General features: G+C 35.9%; 2 protein-coding genes across 6 annotated transcripts; one reads left to right on the top strand and one right to left on the bottom strand.

Annotated features, from left to right (window-relative positions):
- The first annotated feature begins 709 nt into the window (after positions 1-709).
- LOC132803845 (protein CELLULOSE SYNTHASE INTERACTIVE 3) lies at positions 710-12,893 on the top strand. Of its 2 annotated transcripts, none has more exons than XM_060817605.1 (8): positions 710-916; positions 1,268-1,486; positions 1,935-2,033; positions 2,588-5,657; positions 7,378-9,922; positions 10,762-11,216; positions 11,473-11,589; positions 12,202-12,893. In XM_060817605.1, the coding sequence occupies exons 3-8, from the start codon at positions 1,966-1,968 to the stop codon at positions 12,361-12,363; spliced, it is 6,417 nt and encodes a 2,138-aa protein (XP_060673588.1). In that variant the 5' UTR covers positions 710-916; positions 1,268-1,486; positions 1,935-1,965; the 3' UTR covers positions 12,364-12,893. The 2 variants fall into 2 exon arrangements, with proteins under 2 accessions (XP_060673588.1, XP_060673589.1); XM_060817606.1 differs by lacking the exon at positions 710-916 and adding an exon at positions 995-1,160.
- On the bottom strand, positions 12,867-19,390 carry LOC132803846 (replication factor C subunit 5). 4 transcript variants are annotated; one of them, XR_009639084.1, is made up of 10 exons: positions 18,989-19,390; positions 18,583-18,799; positions 17,356-17,435; positions 17,080-17,239; positions 16,471-16,552; positions 15,749-15,878; positions 15,574-15,637; positions 15,424-15,492; positions 13,967-14,123; positions 12,867-13,101 (listed from the first exon to the last, which is right to left on the bottom strand). XR_009639084.1 is itself a non-coding variant. In XM_060817607.1 (9 exons), exons 1-9 carry the CDS (start codon positions 19,167-19,169, stop codon positions 14,024-14,026), a joined length of 1,083 nt encoding a protein of 360 aa, XP_060673590.1. In that variant the 5' UTR covers positions 19,170-19,389; the 3' UTR covers positions 13,580-14,023. The 4 variants fall into 4 exon arrangements, 1 of the variants encoding a protein (XP_060673590.1); XR_009639083.1 differs by lacking the exon at positions 12,867-13,101 and adding an exon at positions 13,580-13,884; XM_060817607.1 differs by lacking the exon at positions 12,867-13,101 and having other exon boundaries at positions 13,580-14,123; positions 18,989-19,389.
- Between the last annotated feature and the right edge of the window lie 302 nt (positions 19,391-19,692).

Here is a 19,692-nt window from a genome sequence, read left to right as displayed (position 1 = left end):
TTAAAAAAGAATTAATATTCCTTAAAATGAGATAATATGTATTCATATGGAATATCCAATCTTGGATTTAAATAGTTAATTCTACAGATTAACTATTATATTTTTATATTTATTTCACATATAAAATATGATTTAATTTTTTAATAATATATATATATATATATATATATTTTGCCATTTTCAACTGTAATCAAGGGACAATGTGAAGGTATTACCAAAAAAAAAAGGAACAATGTGAAGGGTTTTTATAGTTTGGATGGCAAAAGTGTGTAAAAAATAGCAGGGTAAAATGTAATTTTATTTTTCTAAACAAAAAATAGGCGAGCATTGTAGCATCAAATTTGATTGGATAAAAATTAAAAATTATGACCAGGGATGATTGTCACTCAGATCACTCTAAAAGGAGAGCCACCTTTTCTTAATATTTTATCAACTTAAGTTATTAGTGTATAGGTTGCTTCCTCAATTTTTGTAGGCTATCATGCAATTTTTACCATGTGACTTAGGGTAAAAAGAATTAAAAAAACAAATTTCCATAAAAAGATATACATATCAAATTAATTAATGGATATAAACCAATAAGCACGAATCCCCAAAAAAAAGGTGATCTTAAAAACTAATTATATATTATGTGAGCCTATTGGCTGCACTCTCTTCCTCATTCAAACCGAGTCACACGCACATTTCTTTGTCTTCGCCAATAAGAAAACAAAAGTCTTTAATAATAATAAGTTATTAAAAAAATAGTTAAAATCAAATAAAAGAGAAAAACAGAGAGACACATGGAAAGGGAAGCCAACGAAGTGACTCAGACTATCTTTGTTCAGTCAGTGTCTCATCCTCCGTTTCACACTCTGTTTTTCTCAGTCTGCCTCCGTTTTGTGCCTCCACTGACGCTCACAGTCTCAATCTCGAGGTTTTTTTTTTAAAAAAAAAAAAAATTAATACTCTTTTTTTATTTTTTTCTCATTTTAATTCTGTAATTTTTGACAGTTAGAAAAAATTAAAAAAAGGACGTTTCTGTTGCCCTAGTTTCTATGATGCTCTCTGATCGGATCTCCGTTCTTAAATATATTATATTACTCAATTTTGTGCATTTGAAGTGTATAATTAATCACATTTATAGCACTGAATTTCGTTGTTAGTACTGATTTTTCAGTGTAAGATTTTTTTTATATTTTATTAGGTTTGAATTGTGATAAATGCAAATGAAGATCTGGGATTGATGCAATTTTGATTGTAATTTGTTGTCGTTCTTGTTGTGCAGAGTGTGGGGTTTGATTTGAGCAAGGAAGAGAAAGTTTATACGGTGTTTGTGGAGTTCGTTCTGTACCCATCAATCACATTTTCAAAACTTTGTTTGGTGGATAATTTGGATTGGAAGAAGGGAAAGAAAATTGAAGGAATGATGCTTCTCAGTGGAAGAATCTGGGTTTTCGGGTAGTGGGAAAGACGGGAGTGCTTAGGCATTTGCATCGCCGGCCAGGTACTTTTCTGTTGCATGATCCAATCCTTGTAAGTGTATTTTTCCATACTGTTCATCAGTTATTCTGCCAATATATGCTCATAGTTTTGGATACTTGGGGTTTGACAAGAATTTAGAGACGGTAGCAGAATTGGATAGTTAAGTTTTTGGTTCGAACCGGTGTGAATTGAGGGCAGGAAATCAAGAAATGTAATTTGGGAGGAATTGAGTGAGAGAGATTGCATAGTATGTTTATTTGCAGAATTGGAAAGTCAGTATTGTTTTAGATTTCTTGAGATTTAAGTTACTCAGTTTTGAGAAAGGGGAGGCAGTGAAATTTTTGTCAGTTTGGATCGTGAATCTATTATCCATGACTGCAAACTGAGGCCAGATGTTCTTTTCTCATGCAAATTGGTTATCAATCTTGAGTTGATTCGATATAATGCAAATGTCATACTATATTTTTCAGGTTGCCCAGGAATAATCCAAAGTGGCATATAATGCAAATGTCAAAGTCTCCCTCCCATGAATCCCGAGAACCCTCACCTTCTTATACTACTCTGTCTAGGTTAGTAAAGTACCTTTTTTTTTCTTTTTCTTTTTTATCCCTTTAAATGTTGCGTAATATTAAATGTTATTGCTAAAAATTAGACAATTCAGATACAGATCACCCATTTTTGTTTAAAGTAATGAGAAGATCTCATTTGCCTCTTATGAGGTTTGACGTAATTGTAAGATGTTACCGTTAGTTTGAAAATTCATCAATTAGCTTCCTTAATTATCACCATTTCCAACAATAAATATAGACATTATCAAGTTAATAGTAGGATAGTGAACGAGCAAATTTTTAAACTCATAGTGACTTCTTGTAATTGTAATTATAATTAAACTTCAAGAGAGGTCAGTGAAAATTTCCATTGGCAATCAGTTAGTCTTAGAATAAATTTAATGAAATGAACAGAAAAAAGTACTAGCATCCAGTTCCTTAATCTTTTAACTTATAGAAATCCATTGTTATGGTTGTTGAGTAATTGTTATGAAGAGATTCAAAAACTAATAATAGATTTTTTTTTGGCTATTAAAACTCTGACAATGGATAATCTGTTAACTTCTTATATATAGGGACTTAACTGGAACAGCAATGGATGATGCAGAATCGACAATGGCCACAGTTGCTCACTTTGTTGAGCAACTACATGCTGGCATGTCTTCATCTTCTGAAAAAGAACTTATTACAGCACGATTGCGAGGTATTGCCAAAACTAAAAAGGATGCTAGGACACTTATTGGTTCTCATGCCCAGGCAATGCCATTGTTCATAAGCATTCTCAGGAATGGGACTCCCATGGCAAAAGTCAATGTTGCTGAGACCCTAAGCGTTTTGTGCAAAGACGAAGACTTACGTCTTAAAGTACTTCTAGGTGGGTGCATCCCTCCTTTACTTTCACTCTTGAAGTCTGAATCAACTGAGGCTAGGAAGGCTGCAGCAGAGGCTATTTATGAAGTTTCCGTTGGTGGACTTTCCGATGACCATGTTGGTATGAAAATATTTGTTACGGAAGGTGTAGTACCAACTTTATGGGACCAACTCAATCCAAAGAACAACCAGGACAAAGTGGTAGAGGGATTTGTTACTGGGGCATTGAGAAATCTTTGTGGTGACAAGGATGGTTATTGGAGAGCTACACTTGAGGCTGGAGGAGTAGATATAATTGTTGGTCTTCTGTTTTCTGATAATGCTGCTGCTCAATCAAATGCAGCTTCTCTCTTGGCCCGTTTGATGTTGGCTTTCAGTGATAGCATCCCCAAAGTAATAGATTCCGGAGCAGTCAAAGCTCTGCTTTTGCTCATTTGTCAGGAAAATGATATTTCTGTACGTGCAAGTGCTGCTGATGCATTGGAAGCTCTATCCTCAAAATCAACTAGAGCTAAGAAAGCTGTAGTAGATGCAAATGGTGTTCCAGTTCTCATTGGGGCTATAGTTGCTCCATCTAAAGAATGTATGCAAGGAGAGCATGGCCAGGCCTTGCAGGAACATGCTACACGAGCTTTAGCAAATATATGTGGTGGAATGCCTGCTTTGATTTTATATCTTGGAGAACTTTCACAATCCCCTCGTCTAGCTGCACCAGTTGCTGATATTATTGGAGCTTTAGCATACACTTTGATGGTTTATGAGCAGAAATCTGGCAGTGATGAGGAGCCTTTTGATGCAAGGCAGGTGGAAGATATTCTAGTAATGCTACTTAAGCCTCGGGATAGTAAGCTGGTTCAAGATCGTGTCCTTGAGGCCATGGCTAGTCTATATGGCAACAACTATCTTTCAAGACAGCTCAGTCATGCAGAAGCCAAAAAGGTGCTTATTGGACTTATAACAATGGCTGCTGCAGATGTGCAAGAGTATCTCATTCTTTCTTTGACGAGCTTATGCTGTGATGGCGTTGGTATTTGGGAAGCCATCGGCAAGAGGGAAGGAATTCAATTACTTATTTCATTGCTGGGCTTGTCAAGTGAGCAGCATCAAGAGTATGCTGTTCAATTGCTGGCAGTCTTAACCGACCAGGTTGATGACAGCAAATGGGCTATCACTGCTGCAGGCGGGATTCCTCCGTTGGTGCAGTTGTTAGATACAGGATCTCAGAAGGCAAAGGAGGATGCAGCACATGTTTTGTGGAATTTATGCTGTCACAGTGAGGATATTCGTGCTTGTGTTGAAAGTGCTGGAGCAATCCCGGCATTCTTATGGCTTCTAAAAAGTGGTGGGTCAAGAGGTCAAGAGGCATCGGCTATGGCTCTTACTAAGCTTGTTCGAACAGCAGATTCTGCCACCATTAATCAGTTACTAGCTTTGCTCCTAGGTGATTCTCCGAGCTCAAAGGCCAACATAATCAGAGTTTTAGGTCATGTACTGACACTGGCATCACACAAGGATCTTGTGCATAAGGGTTCTGCACCTAATAAAGGTCTCAGATCTCTTGTCCAGGTACTCAACTCACCAAATGAAGAAACTCAAGAGTACGCAGCCTCTGTTCTAGCTGACCTATTCAGCACAAGGCAAGATATTTGTGAAAGTCTTGCAACTGATGAGATCATCCATCCTTGCATGAAGCTTTTGACCAGCAATACTCAAGTTGTTGCAACGCAGTCTGCTCGAGCATTGAGTGCTCTTTCCCGTCCAACAAAGACTAAAACAACTAACAAGATGTCTTATATTGCAGAAGGGGATGTCAAGCCTCTAATTAAACTGGCCAAAACTTCTTCTACAGATTCTGCTGAAACTGCAGTTGCCGCTCTTGCCAATCTTCTTTCTGATCCGCAGATTGCTGCTGAAGCCCTGGCAGAAGATGTTGTTTCGGCTTTGACAAAAGTATTGGGAGATGGAACTATAGAGGGCAAGAAAAATGCATCATGTGCCCTTCATCAATTACTGAAGCATTTTCCAGTAGGTGATGTGCTCCCTGGACATGCTCAGTGTCGTTTTGTTGTTCTTTCACTTGTTGATTCCTTAAATGCAATGGATATGGACGAGATTGATGATTCTGCCGACGCTTTAGAAGTTGTAGCACTTTTGGCTAGGACAAAACAGGGTGTGAATTTTACATATCCCCCATGGTCTGCACTTGCTGAAGTGCCATCGAGCGTAGAACCTCTTGTCCGTTGTCTGGCTGATGGGCCTCCTCTACTGCAGGATAAGGCAATAGAAGTTTTGTCAAGACTTTGTGGTGATCAACCAGTTGTGCTTGGTGATCTTTTAGTTACTAGATCAAGATCCCTTGGTTCACTTGCTAATAGAATAATGAGCTCATCGAGTTTAGAAGTGAGAGTTGGAGGGGCTGCATTACTCATTTGTGCTGTGAAAGAGCACAAACAGCAGTCTATGGAAGCACTTGGTGTGTCAGGATATTTAAAACCCCTGATACATGCTTTAGTGGAAATGATAAAACAAAATTCCATCTGCTCCTCTTTAGAGATTGAAGTAAGAACTCCTAGAGGTTTTATGGAAAGAAATGCTTTCCAGGAAGGGGAGGAATTTGATGTCCCTGATCCAGCCAGCGTCTTGGGGGGTACAGTTGCCTTATGGTTACTTTCTATAATTGCTTCATTTCATGCAAACAACAAAGTCATTATCATGGAAGCTGGTGGACTTGATGCTCTTTCTGACAAGCTTGCTAGCTACTCTTCCAACCCACAGGTATGACCTAATTATCCTTTCAAAGTATTTGCTTCTATGCTATAGATAATCTAGAAATCAATTGCGGTTATAGAATGTGCCACTCTCATGTGATCAGTATGGCATTAATGAGTAAAAATGACTGCCATGGGAATTCAGAAAGGAGAGACAATTGCAAAGAGGAAAATGTTGGCAGGTGGAGTCATTGGTTAACAACATCATGTATATACCTTTTCTCTAGAGATGTTATAGAAAGTCCCAATGGAAAACGGGCGCAATCCATGCCAAGTGACCTAGATGATGGCCATTGGAGAGGTAGGGAAAATGTAAAGGAAATTGGCAATAGCCTGAGAAAAGAACAGATTAAATTACAAAATTCAAAGCATTGGTAAATTCTGACAAAACTTTAGGGTGCATAATCATGAACTAATACACAGGAATAAAACCCTGAGGAATCACCTTTTCAACTCTTGTTCATGCAAAATAGCTTGAATTTGAGACAATAATAGCCAAGAAAGCCCCAAGAATTTCAATCCAAAAGGGAAAGAACAAATAATTTATTCGTAAAATCCCCTCTGCTTCTAAAATAGATCCTTAAACTAAACAAATCTCCATCCTTCATTTAAAGCTAGTTTAACAGAAAAAACACAAAATTATCAAAAACTGATGCTTGTGTGAATAGTATGCTACAGTGTTTCGAAAATAAAATCTAATATTAGATGAAGAAAACATAAATATAAATAAATCAATAAATCCTCTTTGAGGCGTCTATTTGTCCAATCTATAAAATTAAGACTTATTTGGCCTACAAGGATGTCTCATTAATTTTATGATTACCAAGGGGTTTAAACAATGTGTGTAGAAAATGTAAATTGTAGAAGCTAATAAACAATTTAATATAAATAATATAATGATTCCTGCTCCTTTTACTTGTATACAAAATGAGCAGAACAATCATTTTGTTTAATTTAAATTTCACAAAGCCATCAACAGTCTTTGGAATACTCAAAGCTGCTTTCCTTCTTAACACACAAGGAGTGCTACTTTGGCAGAAACCATTCAAAACTAAATATTCTTCTAGGCAATCTATCACAAACCAGTAACTTTTTCAGATCCCTAATTGCATTAATTTGATTATTTAGACGTTACTGGTGCTCTCACAATTTCTTATCTGACCATACTTTTTAAGTTGGTGATGGTAATTCAAACAGTTACTCCATATAGTTTGACAATGAAAATAAAACTTTTAAAATGCTCAAACTTATGATTGTTACTTGGTGTTCAATCATTACATCACTCTGCTGCAACATTCTTGAACTTTGTATAAAAGACACAGAATGTTTATGAAGATCAAATGTCAAAAAAAGAAGTGTTATAGTGGTGTTCCAGATTGAAAGGTATGGAAACCTTTCACTTCTTGGTAATAATTAGAAAATAGCATTTGATGTTTGTTGGTGATTGTTGCTTCGTTGGAGTAGATGCTGCATTGGCATATAAATACATGTAAATATAATAATTCTATGTTGCAGATATCCGCAAGTTTTTAACTTGCGGAAAACTTGCGGATACATGTCTCATAAAATGTTATGGCAAAAAAAATGTCTGGCAACATGTTGCAGGGCATGTATCCACAAGTTAAAAAAACTTGAGGGTGTCCACACCATAGAAAGACGATATATATGTAGATATATATATATATATATATATCTTGTGATTCAATTCTCTTCTTCTTTGTTTGCAGGCAGAATATGAAGATGCAGAAGGCATATGGATTAGCGCCCTACTCCTGGCTATTCTGTTCCAAGATGAAAATGTTGTTTTGTTTCCTGCAACAATGCACATCATACCTTCACTTGCTCTTTTGCTAAGATCTGAAGAGGTTATTGATAAATTTTTTGCTGCCCAGTCAATGGCCAGTCTTGTTCATAACGGTAGTAAGGGAATAAGTCTTGCAATTGCAAATTCAGGTGCTATTGCTGGGTTAATAACTCTAATTGGTTATGTTGAGTCAGATATGCCAAACCTTGTTGCTTTATCAGAAGAATTCTCTCTGGTAAGACATCCTGATCAAGTTGTTTTGGAGCACCTTTTTGATATTGAAGATGTAAGAGTTGCATCAATTGCACGTAAATCTATACCTCTTTTAGTGGACCTTTTGAGACCAATACCTGAGAGGCCTGGTGCCCCTCCAACCGCTGTTCAACTCTTGACTCGTATTGCAGATGGAAGTGATACAAACAAATTAATTATGGCTGAAGCTGGAGCTCTAGAGGCTCTGACAAAGTACCTCTCTTTGAGTCCTCAAGACTCAACAGAGGCCACCATATCTGAATTATTCAGAATATTATTTAGTAACCCTGATCTAATCAGATATGAAGCATCAGCTAGTTCCCTTAATCAACTTATAGCTGTTTTGCGTCTGGGGTCAAGAAGTGCTAGATTCAGTGCTGCAAGGGCTCTCCATGAACTTTTTGATGCTGAGAACATCAGAGATTCTGAATTAGCCAGGCAGGCTGTTCAACCATTGGTCGACATGCTTAATACCGCATCAGAGGGTGAGCAAGAGGCTGCTCTTGTTGCATTGATTAAGTTGGCTTCAGGAAATTCATCAAAAGCAGCAATTTTTATTGATGTGGAAGGAAACCCCCTTGAGAGTGTTTACAAAATATTGGCTTCTACATCATCATTAGAATTGAAGAAAAATGCTGCACGGTTCTTGTTTGTTCTGTTTAGTAATAGCAAAGTAAGAGAAAATCCAATTGCCTCTGAATGCATGGAGCCCCTTATAACATTGATGCAGTCTGATAAGGATGCAGCTGTAGAAGCTGGAGTTTGTGCTTTTGAGAAATTGTTGGATGATGAACAACAGGTGGAGGTTGCAGCAGCCTATGATATTGTGGATCTCCTTGTTGGCTTGGTTTCTGGTACAAACCATCAGCTTATTGAGGGTAGCGTATGTTCTCTGATAAAGTTAGGGAAAGACCGGACTCCACGCAAATTGGATATGGTTAATGCTGGTGTTATTGATAATTGTCTTGAGATACTACCTCTTGCACCAAATTCATTATGCTCCTCAATTGCAGAACTTTTCCGCATTTTAACAAATAGTAATGCAATTGCTAGAAGTTCAGATGCTGCAAAAATGGTAGAACCCCTTTTCATGGTTTTACTTCGATCAGATTTCAGCTTATGGGGACAGCACAGTGCATTGCAAGCACTTGTAAATATTTTGGAGAAGCCACAAAGTCTAGCTACTTTGAAACTTACGCCTAGTCAAGTCATTGAGCCTCTTATTTCATTTCTGGAATCCCCATCTCAAGCCATCCAGCAGCTTGGGACAGAATTGTTATCTCATCTTCTTGCCCAGGAACACTTTCAGCAAGATATTACGACAAAGAATGCAGTTGTGCCTCTTGTGCAGCTTGCTGGAATCGGAATACTGAACTTACAACAAACTGCAATTAAGGCATTAGAAAAAATATCCACAAGTTGGCCGAAGGCAGTTGCTGATGCTGGGGGTCTTTTTGAGCTTGCAAAGGTAATTATTCAGGATGACCCTCAACCACCTCATGCGTTATGGGAATCAGCTGCTTTGGTTCTCTCAAATATCTTACGTTTCAATGCTAAGTACTATTTCAAAGTTCCTGTGGTGGTTCTTGTGAAAATGTTACACTCAACACTGGAGAGCACCATTACGGTGGCTCTTAATGCCTTAATTGTTCATGAAAAGAATGATGCTTTAAGCACTGGACAGATGACTGAAGCTGGTGCCATTGATGCTTTGTTGGACCTTTTAAGATCTCATCAGTGTGAAGAAGAATCTGGAAGGTTGCTTGAAGCTTTATTTAATAATGTGAAGATCCGAGAGATGAAGATTGCGAAGTATGCAATAGCACCTTTGTCACAATATCTGTTAGATCCACAAACCAGATCTCAATCTGGCAAACTTCTTGCAGCTTTAGCTCTTGGAGACCTTTCCCAGCATGAAGGACTTGCTAGAGCTAGTGATTCGGTGTCTGCTTGTCGTGCATTGATAAGCTTGCTTGAAGATCAGCCAACAGAGGATATGAAAATGGTGGCAATTTGTGCGCTGCAAAACTTTGTAATGCACAGCAGAACAAATAGGCGAGCAGTTGCTGAAGCAGGAGGAATTTTGGTTATTCAGGAATTACTGCTCTCTCCCAATCCAGAAGTTGCCGGGCAGGCAGCATTGCTGATCAAATTTTTATTTTCCAATCATACACTCCAAGAATATGTATCAAATGAGCTCATCAGATCTTTAACAGGTGGTGACAGTTACAAAAATGCCAAGTTGTTTGATATATTGATATATTCCGTTAAAGTGGTGCTTATTTTTAGCATTATACATCAATGTTTTTATTTATTGATGTTTTTCATATTAATACTAGTAACCTGTTCACGCTCTGCCAATTCTTATTCCTTTATTAGGTAAATTGAAGTAGTTTGTTTCTTGGATAATTTCCTTAGTATGTAAGCAGCAAATTATTTAGATCAAAATCCATATCAAGGTTTTAATTGTTAGGAGCTAGCTTGGACCTTGATCATCTTCTCTTTCCCAAAGTTCCTGTTTATACCCTTGAAATTGTTACACTACCTTAATTCTTTTTCACCAATTAATCCTATCTAGAGTTTTATGTACACATCTCTTATAGACATATCCTTTCTATTACTTTAGCTGTTCTGCCTCCCTCTACTCTTCGATCCCTTTTCTTGAACCATCTCATCTTTTGCATCAATGCACACATCTGAAACAACTTTTCCTTAGTTAATCATTTCTTCCAATTAACCATGGTCCAAACTGTATGTAAATAAACCCAGAAAAAAAGACACAAACATTAATGGAGCTTCATTGTTTAGGAAAGCCTTTTAAGGACTAACTTTATGCAAATGATTATGAACAAACTGTGTGAAGCAAGCATTTTGTTAGGACATGGACATGGATAGAAACTCTCTCTATTATGTTTCTTCTCCATTGTCATTTGATTCTGGTGGAGAGAAGGATATCCTATGTTTTTTATTTTTATTTTCTTCTCTTCTTTTTTGTGCCTCCTTGAATTGCTTTATTAATATTAAGATTTAAATCTGTGAATGTTTTGTTTTGCAGCTGCACTAGAAAGAGAGTTGTGGTCCTCAGAAACTATTAATGAAGAGGTCTTGAGAACCTTAAATGTGATATTCGCCAACTTTCCTAAGCTTCATATTTCTGAAGCCGCTACGCTTTCTATTCCCCATCTGATAGGTGTTCTAAAATCTGGTAGTGAGGCGGCGCAGGAATCTGTACTGGACACTCTATGTTTGTTAAAACATTCTTGGTCAACCATGCCAATAGATGTTGCAAAGTCTCAGGCCATGATTGCAGCTGAAGCCATACCTCTTCTACAGATGCTCATGAAAACCTGTCCACCAAGTTTCCATGATAGAGCAGACAGCTTGTTGCATTGCTTACCTGGTTGCTTGACTGTTACAATCAAGCGTGGGAACAATCTGAAGCAGACCATGGGAAGTACAAATGCTTTTTGTCGATTGACGATAGGCAATGGCCCCGCTCAACAAACCAAGGTAATTTTGTGAAAGACTATATGTAGAAAAACTACCTGTCTCATTTTGTAGCTTATATGCTTGGTAGAAATAGTGTTTCCGGGGAGGTGGCAAAGATATTAGTTTTTATCTTACTGGCATTTTAGGTTGTTCTTCTTCTTCTTCTTCTTCTTCTTCTTCTTCTCTCTCTCTCTCTCTCTCTCTCAACAGGGAGTATTAGATTTTTGACCAGCTTATAGTTATATGCCTTGTTAACGTGGTCTTTTATCTTAATTAGGTAGTGAACCATAGTACATCTCCAGAATGGAAGGAAGGATTTACATGGGCATTTGATGTACCGCCAAAGGGACAAAAACTTCACATTGTTTGCAAAAGCAAAAATACTTTTGGAAAGGTAATTAGTTTTCTTTTCAAATCACATTCTTTGCAGATGGGATGGGTCAATTGTGCAGTCATCTAAATTCTGCTCATCAATGTACACGTGGGCATTATGAGGAGTAGAAACAGTTGGTTACCGTGAACCTATATTGCACCCAATGCAATGGACCATGGAGTTTAAAAAATACTCCACACAGAATATAGGAAAGATAAAAGATATTAAATATAATGAGCAGAAAAAAGACTGAAAAAAGTGGAGTGGTTGAGTGAAATTGGGTGATTAAAAAGATAGGAGGCCAACTCCACTACAAAATGGCCAGGTTTTAGATGTTAGCTTCCTCATGATATGAAGTTGTGGAATCATTTTGAATATGCATGAATATTTTTTAGTTGATTTTCTTGGGGTTGAAGATATAAAGAAAATTTGATAAACTTGAACAGAGGGCCACACTAATGTCGGGTATTGGTTTGATTTTCGTATAATAGATAGTTCAACGGCGAATGCATTTCATACCATGTTGCAGGACACTTGACTTTGGGCAGTTAGTTTCCATGTTTGTTTGTTGGTTTTAGCTTTTAGTCAGTCTTGGTTTCCCCTTTCTTATTGTAAATGGTGCTCTTTTTTCAGACAACTTTGGGAAAAGTGACTATCCAAATTGACAAAGTTGTTAGTGAAGGAGTATACAGTGGGTTATTTAGCCTTAATCATGACAGCAACAAAGATGGATCTTCCCGCACACTTGAAATCGAGATTATCTGGTCCAACAGAATATCAAGCGAAGACACATGAAGGGGCATATTTTCTAAAACTCGGCAAAGTCGAGTGTAGCCAATATACTCTAAAAGCTGAGCAAAGAGAATTTTACTACTAATTCTAATGTGCAAAATGAAGTTGGTTTGCTTGTAATTATCCTTCCTAAGGTCCAGTTTTGTAGCATGAAAAGATTATGCTGTGCTTGAGTTTTTAAGTGTAAATTATATTTTTATTAACTTGCAGAGGGGGTTTTAAAGAAAGTGGAAAAGGCATTCCCACGAAGTAAAGGGAATGTAAAAGCTGTTTAGAAAGTTTGTACAGGTCAGTTAAATAGGTGCTAGCAATTTTAAAAGATAGTAGCAAGAAACAGCTTTTGGAAATCTTGGAATTGAGCTTTTTTGCTTGGAGTACTGTCTTTGTCATTGGGGTAAATTGGGGCTGTATATGTTTTTGTATTTGTGTAACTGGCAACTTTTATTGTTTTAAAGTAGCATCCAAATGATAATATATAAAAAAGAAAGCTCCTTTGGGTAAAAAATAAAAATAAAAAATCTCTTTTATGTTGATATGTGGTTTTTTGCGTTGTTTTACATTTATATGGAGTCTTATGGAATGGCTAGGACTTTCATTTTTTCTGAATGCATTAAGATGCACAAATCCTTGAGCGTCAAGTGCATTATACGGAAAACTTTAGAAACACGGCCAAATTAAAAATAAATCCAGATACAAAAGTATTTTTTTCATAACTATCTGCCAAGCTAATAATTGAATGACCTGCAAATCATGTGTTCATTAAAAGGAAAAATTAGAAGATAAGAAAGGAGGCACAAATTACCTTAATACTAAGATAACAACTAATTTTAATTCATAAAAATCTTTTTAGAATGGTACTCTAATATAAAAAAAAAAAAAACAGAGATGTTGAATGATTAACACTTTTAGAATAAATTTCACTTTTAACCCTTTATTTTATAATTTTGCATAAATAGACCTCTATTTTGAAAATTAACCATAACCGTTCTTGACATTTCATTTTTATTTTCACCTTAGCTATTTTATTAGTTAGTCAACCTATGTATTTTACTCAAAATAACAATTTTAACCCTTTATCTTATTCACGTATTTGAAGGCAAAAGTTCAAGAACGAAGTAGACATGCCCAAGTTTAGAATAAACTACCAACTCCATCTTATTTTAAGCCCTTAGTCCCATTAAATCGAGTACAGGATATTAAGTCACAAAGAAAATGTAGATTAAGAAAATAAAACCCATCACCAATCAAATATGGAATAGATTAGCAACAGAAGTGAGCTAAAACAGGTGGCTTAATACAAAATAGGGCAAAGCAAATGTATCACAATATGTACCAAGGTGAACATCCCAATAAGAGTTGGAAAACCTAATAAATGCGCAGAGTTGAAGATTCCTATATTCTCATCACTCGCAAACTACATATGCAAATATCCTATATCCTGGAGCTGTCCACCACTCTCTGCCCTTCTACCAGCAAACATTTAAAGACAATGTCTAAAGCTGAAATCTAACGGAACTTGAGACCCTATAAATATTAACACTGGCGTTGTAAAATATAGAGATGATAAACAATATGTAACAACACCCTACTCAAGTTTGGGTATTACCATATGCCTCAGAAGTTGATCCATGATGAAAAGCAACACCACAAATTAGAGACATAACTACTTTGCAGCAGCAACCAAAGCAGCACGAGCCCGTGTAAAAGAAGATATAAGTGATCCAAGTTGCAATTTATCATTGCACCCAAAACCCAGTCTGTACCTGCAAATATAAAAACAACTCATACAAATCAAGTTCCAAAACCAATAGTGTAGTCAATAGGCAAACTTAATGGAGCAAGGAGTCCTAGAGTGAAAAAAGGGAAATGCACCATATCTTTTGCAGCACCACCTCTTTACAACAAATACGAGACCTGAAGACAGATCTAGTTGGGAACAATTCATCACCTCCCTTACAAGACCAGAGAATTAATATAACGAGGAGGACTAATTAGACAGATCTACTTAGTTGTGCTCTTTCTTTCTAGAAGCTCATTCAGTCTAATAATTTCCATACGGAGTTCAGAACTTTTAGATAAGGTCAAAGAATGAAACTTCATGGACTTTTCTTCGTGTCCTTTTTCTACAATTTTTTTATTTTGTTATAAATTAATATCTCCCTATTTCTTCCAAATGAAGATGTACCTTCCAGACTCCAAGCAACTCAATAATATTAAGTATATCAAGTTTCATGCAAGAATTTCTTTATCAAGTTTCATGCAAGAATTCCTTTCTAAATCGCCCAAAATGTTAGAATATTGTGAGCTCATCTCATTCAACTTACTGTTTCCCTAAATTTATTTTTTCTTTTTTGGTGAAAAGTTTCCCTAAATTGTTATACTCCTTGTGTGGACATAATTAAATACCAAAATACTAGTAAAAAGAAATCTGAACATATCTGTAAATAATTTTTAGGAGCACATTACCAAAAAATAAAAAAATAATTTCAGGGAAAAATAGTAAAAGAGACTAATTTGTTATTAGAGTACCCATCATATTTATTGCAAAAGCGGGATGCATTTATCCTTCAAAAATTACTTGAAATTTGGATAGAACAAGGTTTCCAACTAAACTAGTACATATACAAACCTACATATGTTATGTTGTGCGTAACTGCTATGTCAGTTTGCATATTAATCTAACTCCATCCTTCAATGTTTAGTGAGGTTTGGTTGCTTTGTTTTGCATTTTTAGTAATAATACACATCAATTATACCGTACGACAATACAATGAACACTCTCAACAAACCCTTCCCCATTTTCCCCTTTAATGCAATGACTTCTAAAATTAAATAAACAGATTTTGATGGTGTAACTCATGCTATAATTTTTATCCAATACAGACTCTGTTTTCTTCTTTTTTATTTGTTTGTATTACATTTGCCATATTATAGGCAATTTCATATATTGCTGCATACAAGCGCATACATGTTGAAGTTACAGAATAATTAGACTTTAGCAGCCATTTATGCAGTAAAAAAATACAAGAATAGCATGGAGAAAGAGAGCAAGTAGGTGCATACTCGATGTCAGCCATATCATTGATCAACTGAACTCGAACATCTGATGGCATCTTTATCTTAAAGACAAACCTGCTCAAACAATATGATGCAGAAAGGATTAAGCAAACAAAATGCAAAATGAACATAGAGCACAATGAATGTACCACTTACATGGTCACTTCTCTTACAATATCTACCAAGGCCAATCCTTTCCTTCTTTTGACATCAGATATTTCTACAATTAATAAGGTACATAACTATAATGTTCAGAAAAAATGAAAGAAAAAAAGTGGCATACTGTATTTGACTACTTTACAGTAGATCAATAAATAAGATGGTTGCATACGTTTAAAACTCTTTGAAAATGGTTCATTTAGAAGCCAATAAGATATCTGCTCAATATCTTTTGGCAATGGATTTCCAGTACAAAGGTGCACTTCTTCTTCTGTTATCTGCTGTGACGCCATATGTGTAGACTGCATAAATTTAAAAATTAAAAAAATTAAAAAAAAGCAAAAATTCAAGATGCATTCTCAAGGTGAAACAAAAAAAGCATATGTATATAATAAGTAAAAAACACAAGAAACCCCACAAAATCCAGAAGTTCAACATTTAAGCATTTTTTACTTTCCAAATAATGAATTTTTCCTAGATTCAGTAACTCTGCAGACAATAAATACTTTAAAAAGCAAAATGTAAAGAAGCATGTGTACATGAGGACAAGCCACATCAAATTGGCCATTTGATATAAACTGGATTGCTAGTCAATTTCTATCATAGCTGTAGGGACAGCTATTGGTGTTAGTCCTTAATGCCAACATCATAATTTGACTGCACTGGCAACAATAGCTATATTTTACTTCACTCAATTGACTGACACTAATTGCAATTTCTAATTTTCCAGATATACATTCTTTCAAAAGATTATAGCATGTAGATAACTTGTCATTTTTTCTATCCCCACATCTTAGAAATTGTCCATCAACAAAAACATATAATTACTCCCAGTAAATAGAGAGAAAGAAAAGGAAAAGTACACAAACAACCTGAGAGTAGAAATATTCAAACCTGCAAAATGTTCAAAGCCTTTCTCATGTCACCATTGCTAAGCCGTACAAGTGCTGCTAAGCCGCTCTCAGATACAACCAGCCTAATCGATGCAAAATTATTAAAAAATAGCTTTAGTTTCAAAACAAAAGTCAAAGCAGAAAGTACAGCCATGAGCCATCCCATACACTGAATTGCTTTCTATAGTATTCCACAGCACATTAAAGCAAATCGAAAGGAAACCACCATTTACACGAGCAAAACACTTTGAAAATATTTAGTCCATTCACAGAGGAAAAAGAAAAGGTGTCAAAACCCTCGCAAATTAAATTTTTGAACTTAACCATTTAATGCAAACAAAACAAAATCAATTCACTTTGACAAATTTTTTCATGCACTTTAGTAGATCTCCTGAATTGGACTACATGAAAAGCTGTGACACTTAATTATATCCATCAAAGGAAAATAATTTGCATACCAATCATATGTTAAGCTTATTTATGTACAAAATTTGGCCCCACTAACTGCTCATTCCAATATATAAGTGAGATTCTAAAACAGTTTCATAAAAAACAAACCAAATACGAACACACAAGAAAAAAAATCCTAAAGAAAATCACAAATACTTGCCTTTCAGCCTCTATTACATGTTTCAGTCGCTCAGTGACATGAAAGGAATCAAGAGGGGCAAATCTAAACCGAGTGCATCTTGACTGTAATGCTGGAATAATCTTGTTGACATGATTACAGATAAGGGCGAACCTAGTGTTTTTTGTGTACTTCTCAATCACTGCATCATAAAAAAGAATGACAAAGATAGGAGAACAAGGTTAAATATGGATATATACACATATAATATATTCTTATTTATGTATAATTTCATACAAAGTTCTAATCAATCCTAACCTCTTCGCAGAGCAAATTGGGCATCCTTTGTCATGGCATCTGCCTCATCCAACAAGACCAACTTCACAGATGCCTTTGCACTGCCAACCCAAAACCCTTTAGTAAGCAAGATGATTAGCCACTTGTTAAGTCATTTACTGATTCTTTAAAGCCAGAAGTAATTTTCCTTAAACATTCAAGGTTCTATGCCAAAAAAATGTCAGATACAACATCTGTGCTGGTAAAGATAACCTCAAAAGCTTACACGGGGACTGTTTGTCATCAGACAAATGATGGTAGGATGCACCTTTTGTTGAAATTTTTTAACCATTAGCTTGGAGATGTATAACTTACAAATAATACAGCAATGCACACATATCATAATGTAGCATCAAAAGGACTTATAATGCAAAACCAATTTAGTGGTATAAAATGTCACTATCCACATAAGAAAGATGGCCAAATTTTACATGTTTGTGAACATCATACCAGCAAACAACACCATTAATGTTAATTATTAAAGGACCATCCCTTATGACAAAAGTATAAGTAAACTCCTTTATGCACGCTTTATGCACCTCTCTACAAAAAGAAGCAGTGAAGCCAAAATTCAAAATTTACAGCCAAATTGTCCACTTAAAGCCACACATAATTTAAAAATCTTTCAATAGGAATACTTTCATATAATTTAACAGTACAAATATATGAAATATAAAACAGGCAACTCGAGAAAATGGACATAGAATGAATAAGACCTAAGGAGTATCTAGAGGTTCCATGAAAATTAAACTTGCCCATAGTGGTTTATTTGAAAGTTATATATAAAAGGTTATCAGCTCATAGAAACCTTCCGAAATTGGCCGTGAAGACATCACTGCATTATGAAACTTGAAGTATTCACAATCTATGAAATCCTAAAACAGAACCGTCATTGTTAGTGTTGACAATAATAGGATTTTATAGCGTTATTTCAAGTTATTCAAGTACACTGCAGCCTTTTAGTGACGATTTTAGGTAACACGCTGGGCAAATAGGGCAGTATATCAAATTGACCCTCAATACCCAGTTCCATTGACCTCAGAAAGAAGAGAAAAAAAATAGAAAGAATAAACTCATTTTAAGGCTCCTTAAAGATTCTTAAGCGTTGAAATCCAAAAGCTAACTCCATTTGTCACTTTATATAAATAAATTAATTAATAATAAGAGAACCCACCAAAAAAAAAAAAAAAAAAAGAGAGTAGTAAATACCCAAATGAGAAGCTCTGAGTGCTAGCAAAATCTTGGATCTGTTGCCGCACAACATCAATTCCTCTATCGTCGGAGGCATTCAACTCCAGAATCATATTGTGGTATTGAGCTCCATAAAGCTTGCGCGCCACAGCAAGAATAGTCGAAGTTTTTCCCGTACCTGGTGGACCATACAGAAGAAGGTGCGGCAATCTGTTCTCACTGGTCAACCTATCAACTGTTTACACACCCCAAACCAAAATAAGGGTCAGAAAAATAAAAGGAATTCTAAGCCCTAGAAACTGAAATAGACAAGCTCAGAACCCTTCTCCAATGTATCAAATTTTCTCGAATACCAAACAGAAAATTTATATTAAAAAAAAAAAAACCCTAATACATATATATATATATATATATATACACATACTAGTATCGACAATGTCGCGGTGAGCGGCAACGTCGGCGAGGGACTGGGGACGGTACTTCTCAACCCAGGGAGTGGCTTTGGTGTCCGACAAGACGACGACGTTTTTGCCCTTGTCGTTTATGGATTTGGTGTTGACGTCGTTGTCGTCGTCGATGTCCATGACTGATACTACTTCGGCCATGGTGATAGACTCACGGGAATGTTCCGGGGCGGCGTTGCTCTACCAAAGTCTCTGTGTGGGTCAAAATACGAAACCAACAAGCTCTTTCTTTCTCTGTCTCTTTCACCCTCTCTCTCTCTCTCTCTCTCTCTCTCTCTCTCTCTCTCTCTTTGTGTTCTGATCGAGCTGACAATGGCGCCAAAGCAGATTTTGAGTGTGGGACAGCGTTTCATACGGTTCCTAAAACGCTGCAATTCGTGTTTTTTCTTTATTTCTTTTTTTTTTTTTTTGGCTAAAAATTATTAATTATTAGTTTTTTTTGCTGAACAATTATTAATTATTAGTTATTCAATGCAATGCCACCACTTTTATATACTCCTATTATTTATTTCTGTTAAATCTCATATGAAAAAATTACGTGAGATTTTTATAAGTTTTGCATGGTGCACCTTTATATACTCCTATTATTTATAAGATTTTTATAAGTTTTATAAACCCGCGTTCATTTATATGCATATATATATATATATATATATATATATAT

This window comes from Ziziphus jujuba, chromosome 5 (genome assembly GCF_031755915.1).
Source record: "Ziziphus jujuba cultivar Dongzao chromosome 5, ASM3175591v1".
NCBI classification, from domain to species: Eukaryota; Viridiplantae; Streptophyta; class Magnoliopsida; order Rosales; family Rhamnaceae; genus Ziziphus; species Ziziphus jujuba.
This window is presented reverse-complemented; position numbering and strand designations above follow the sequence as displayed.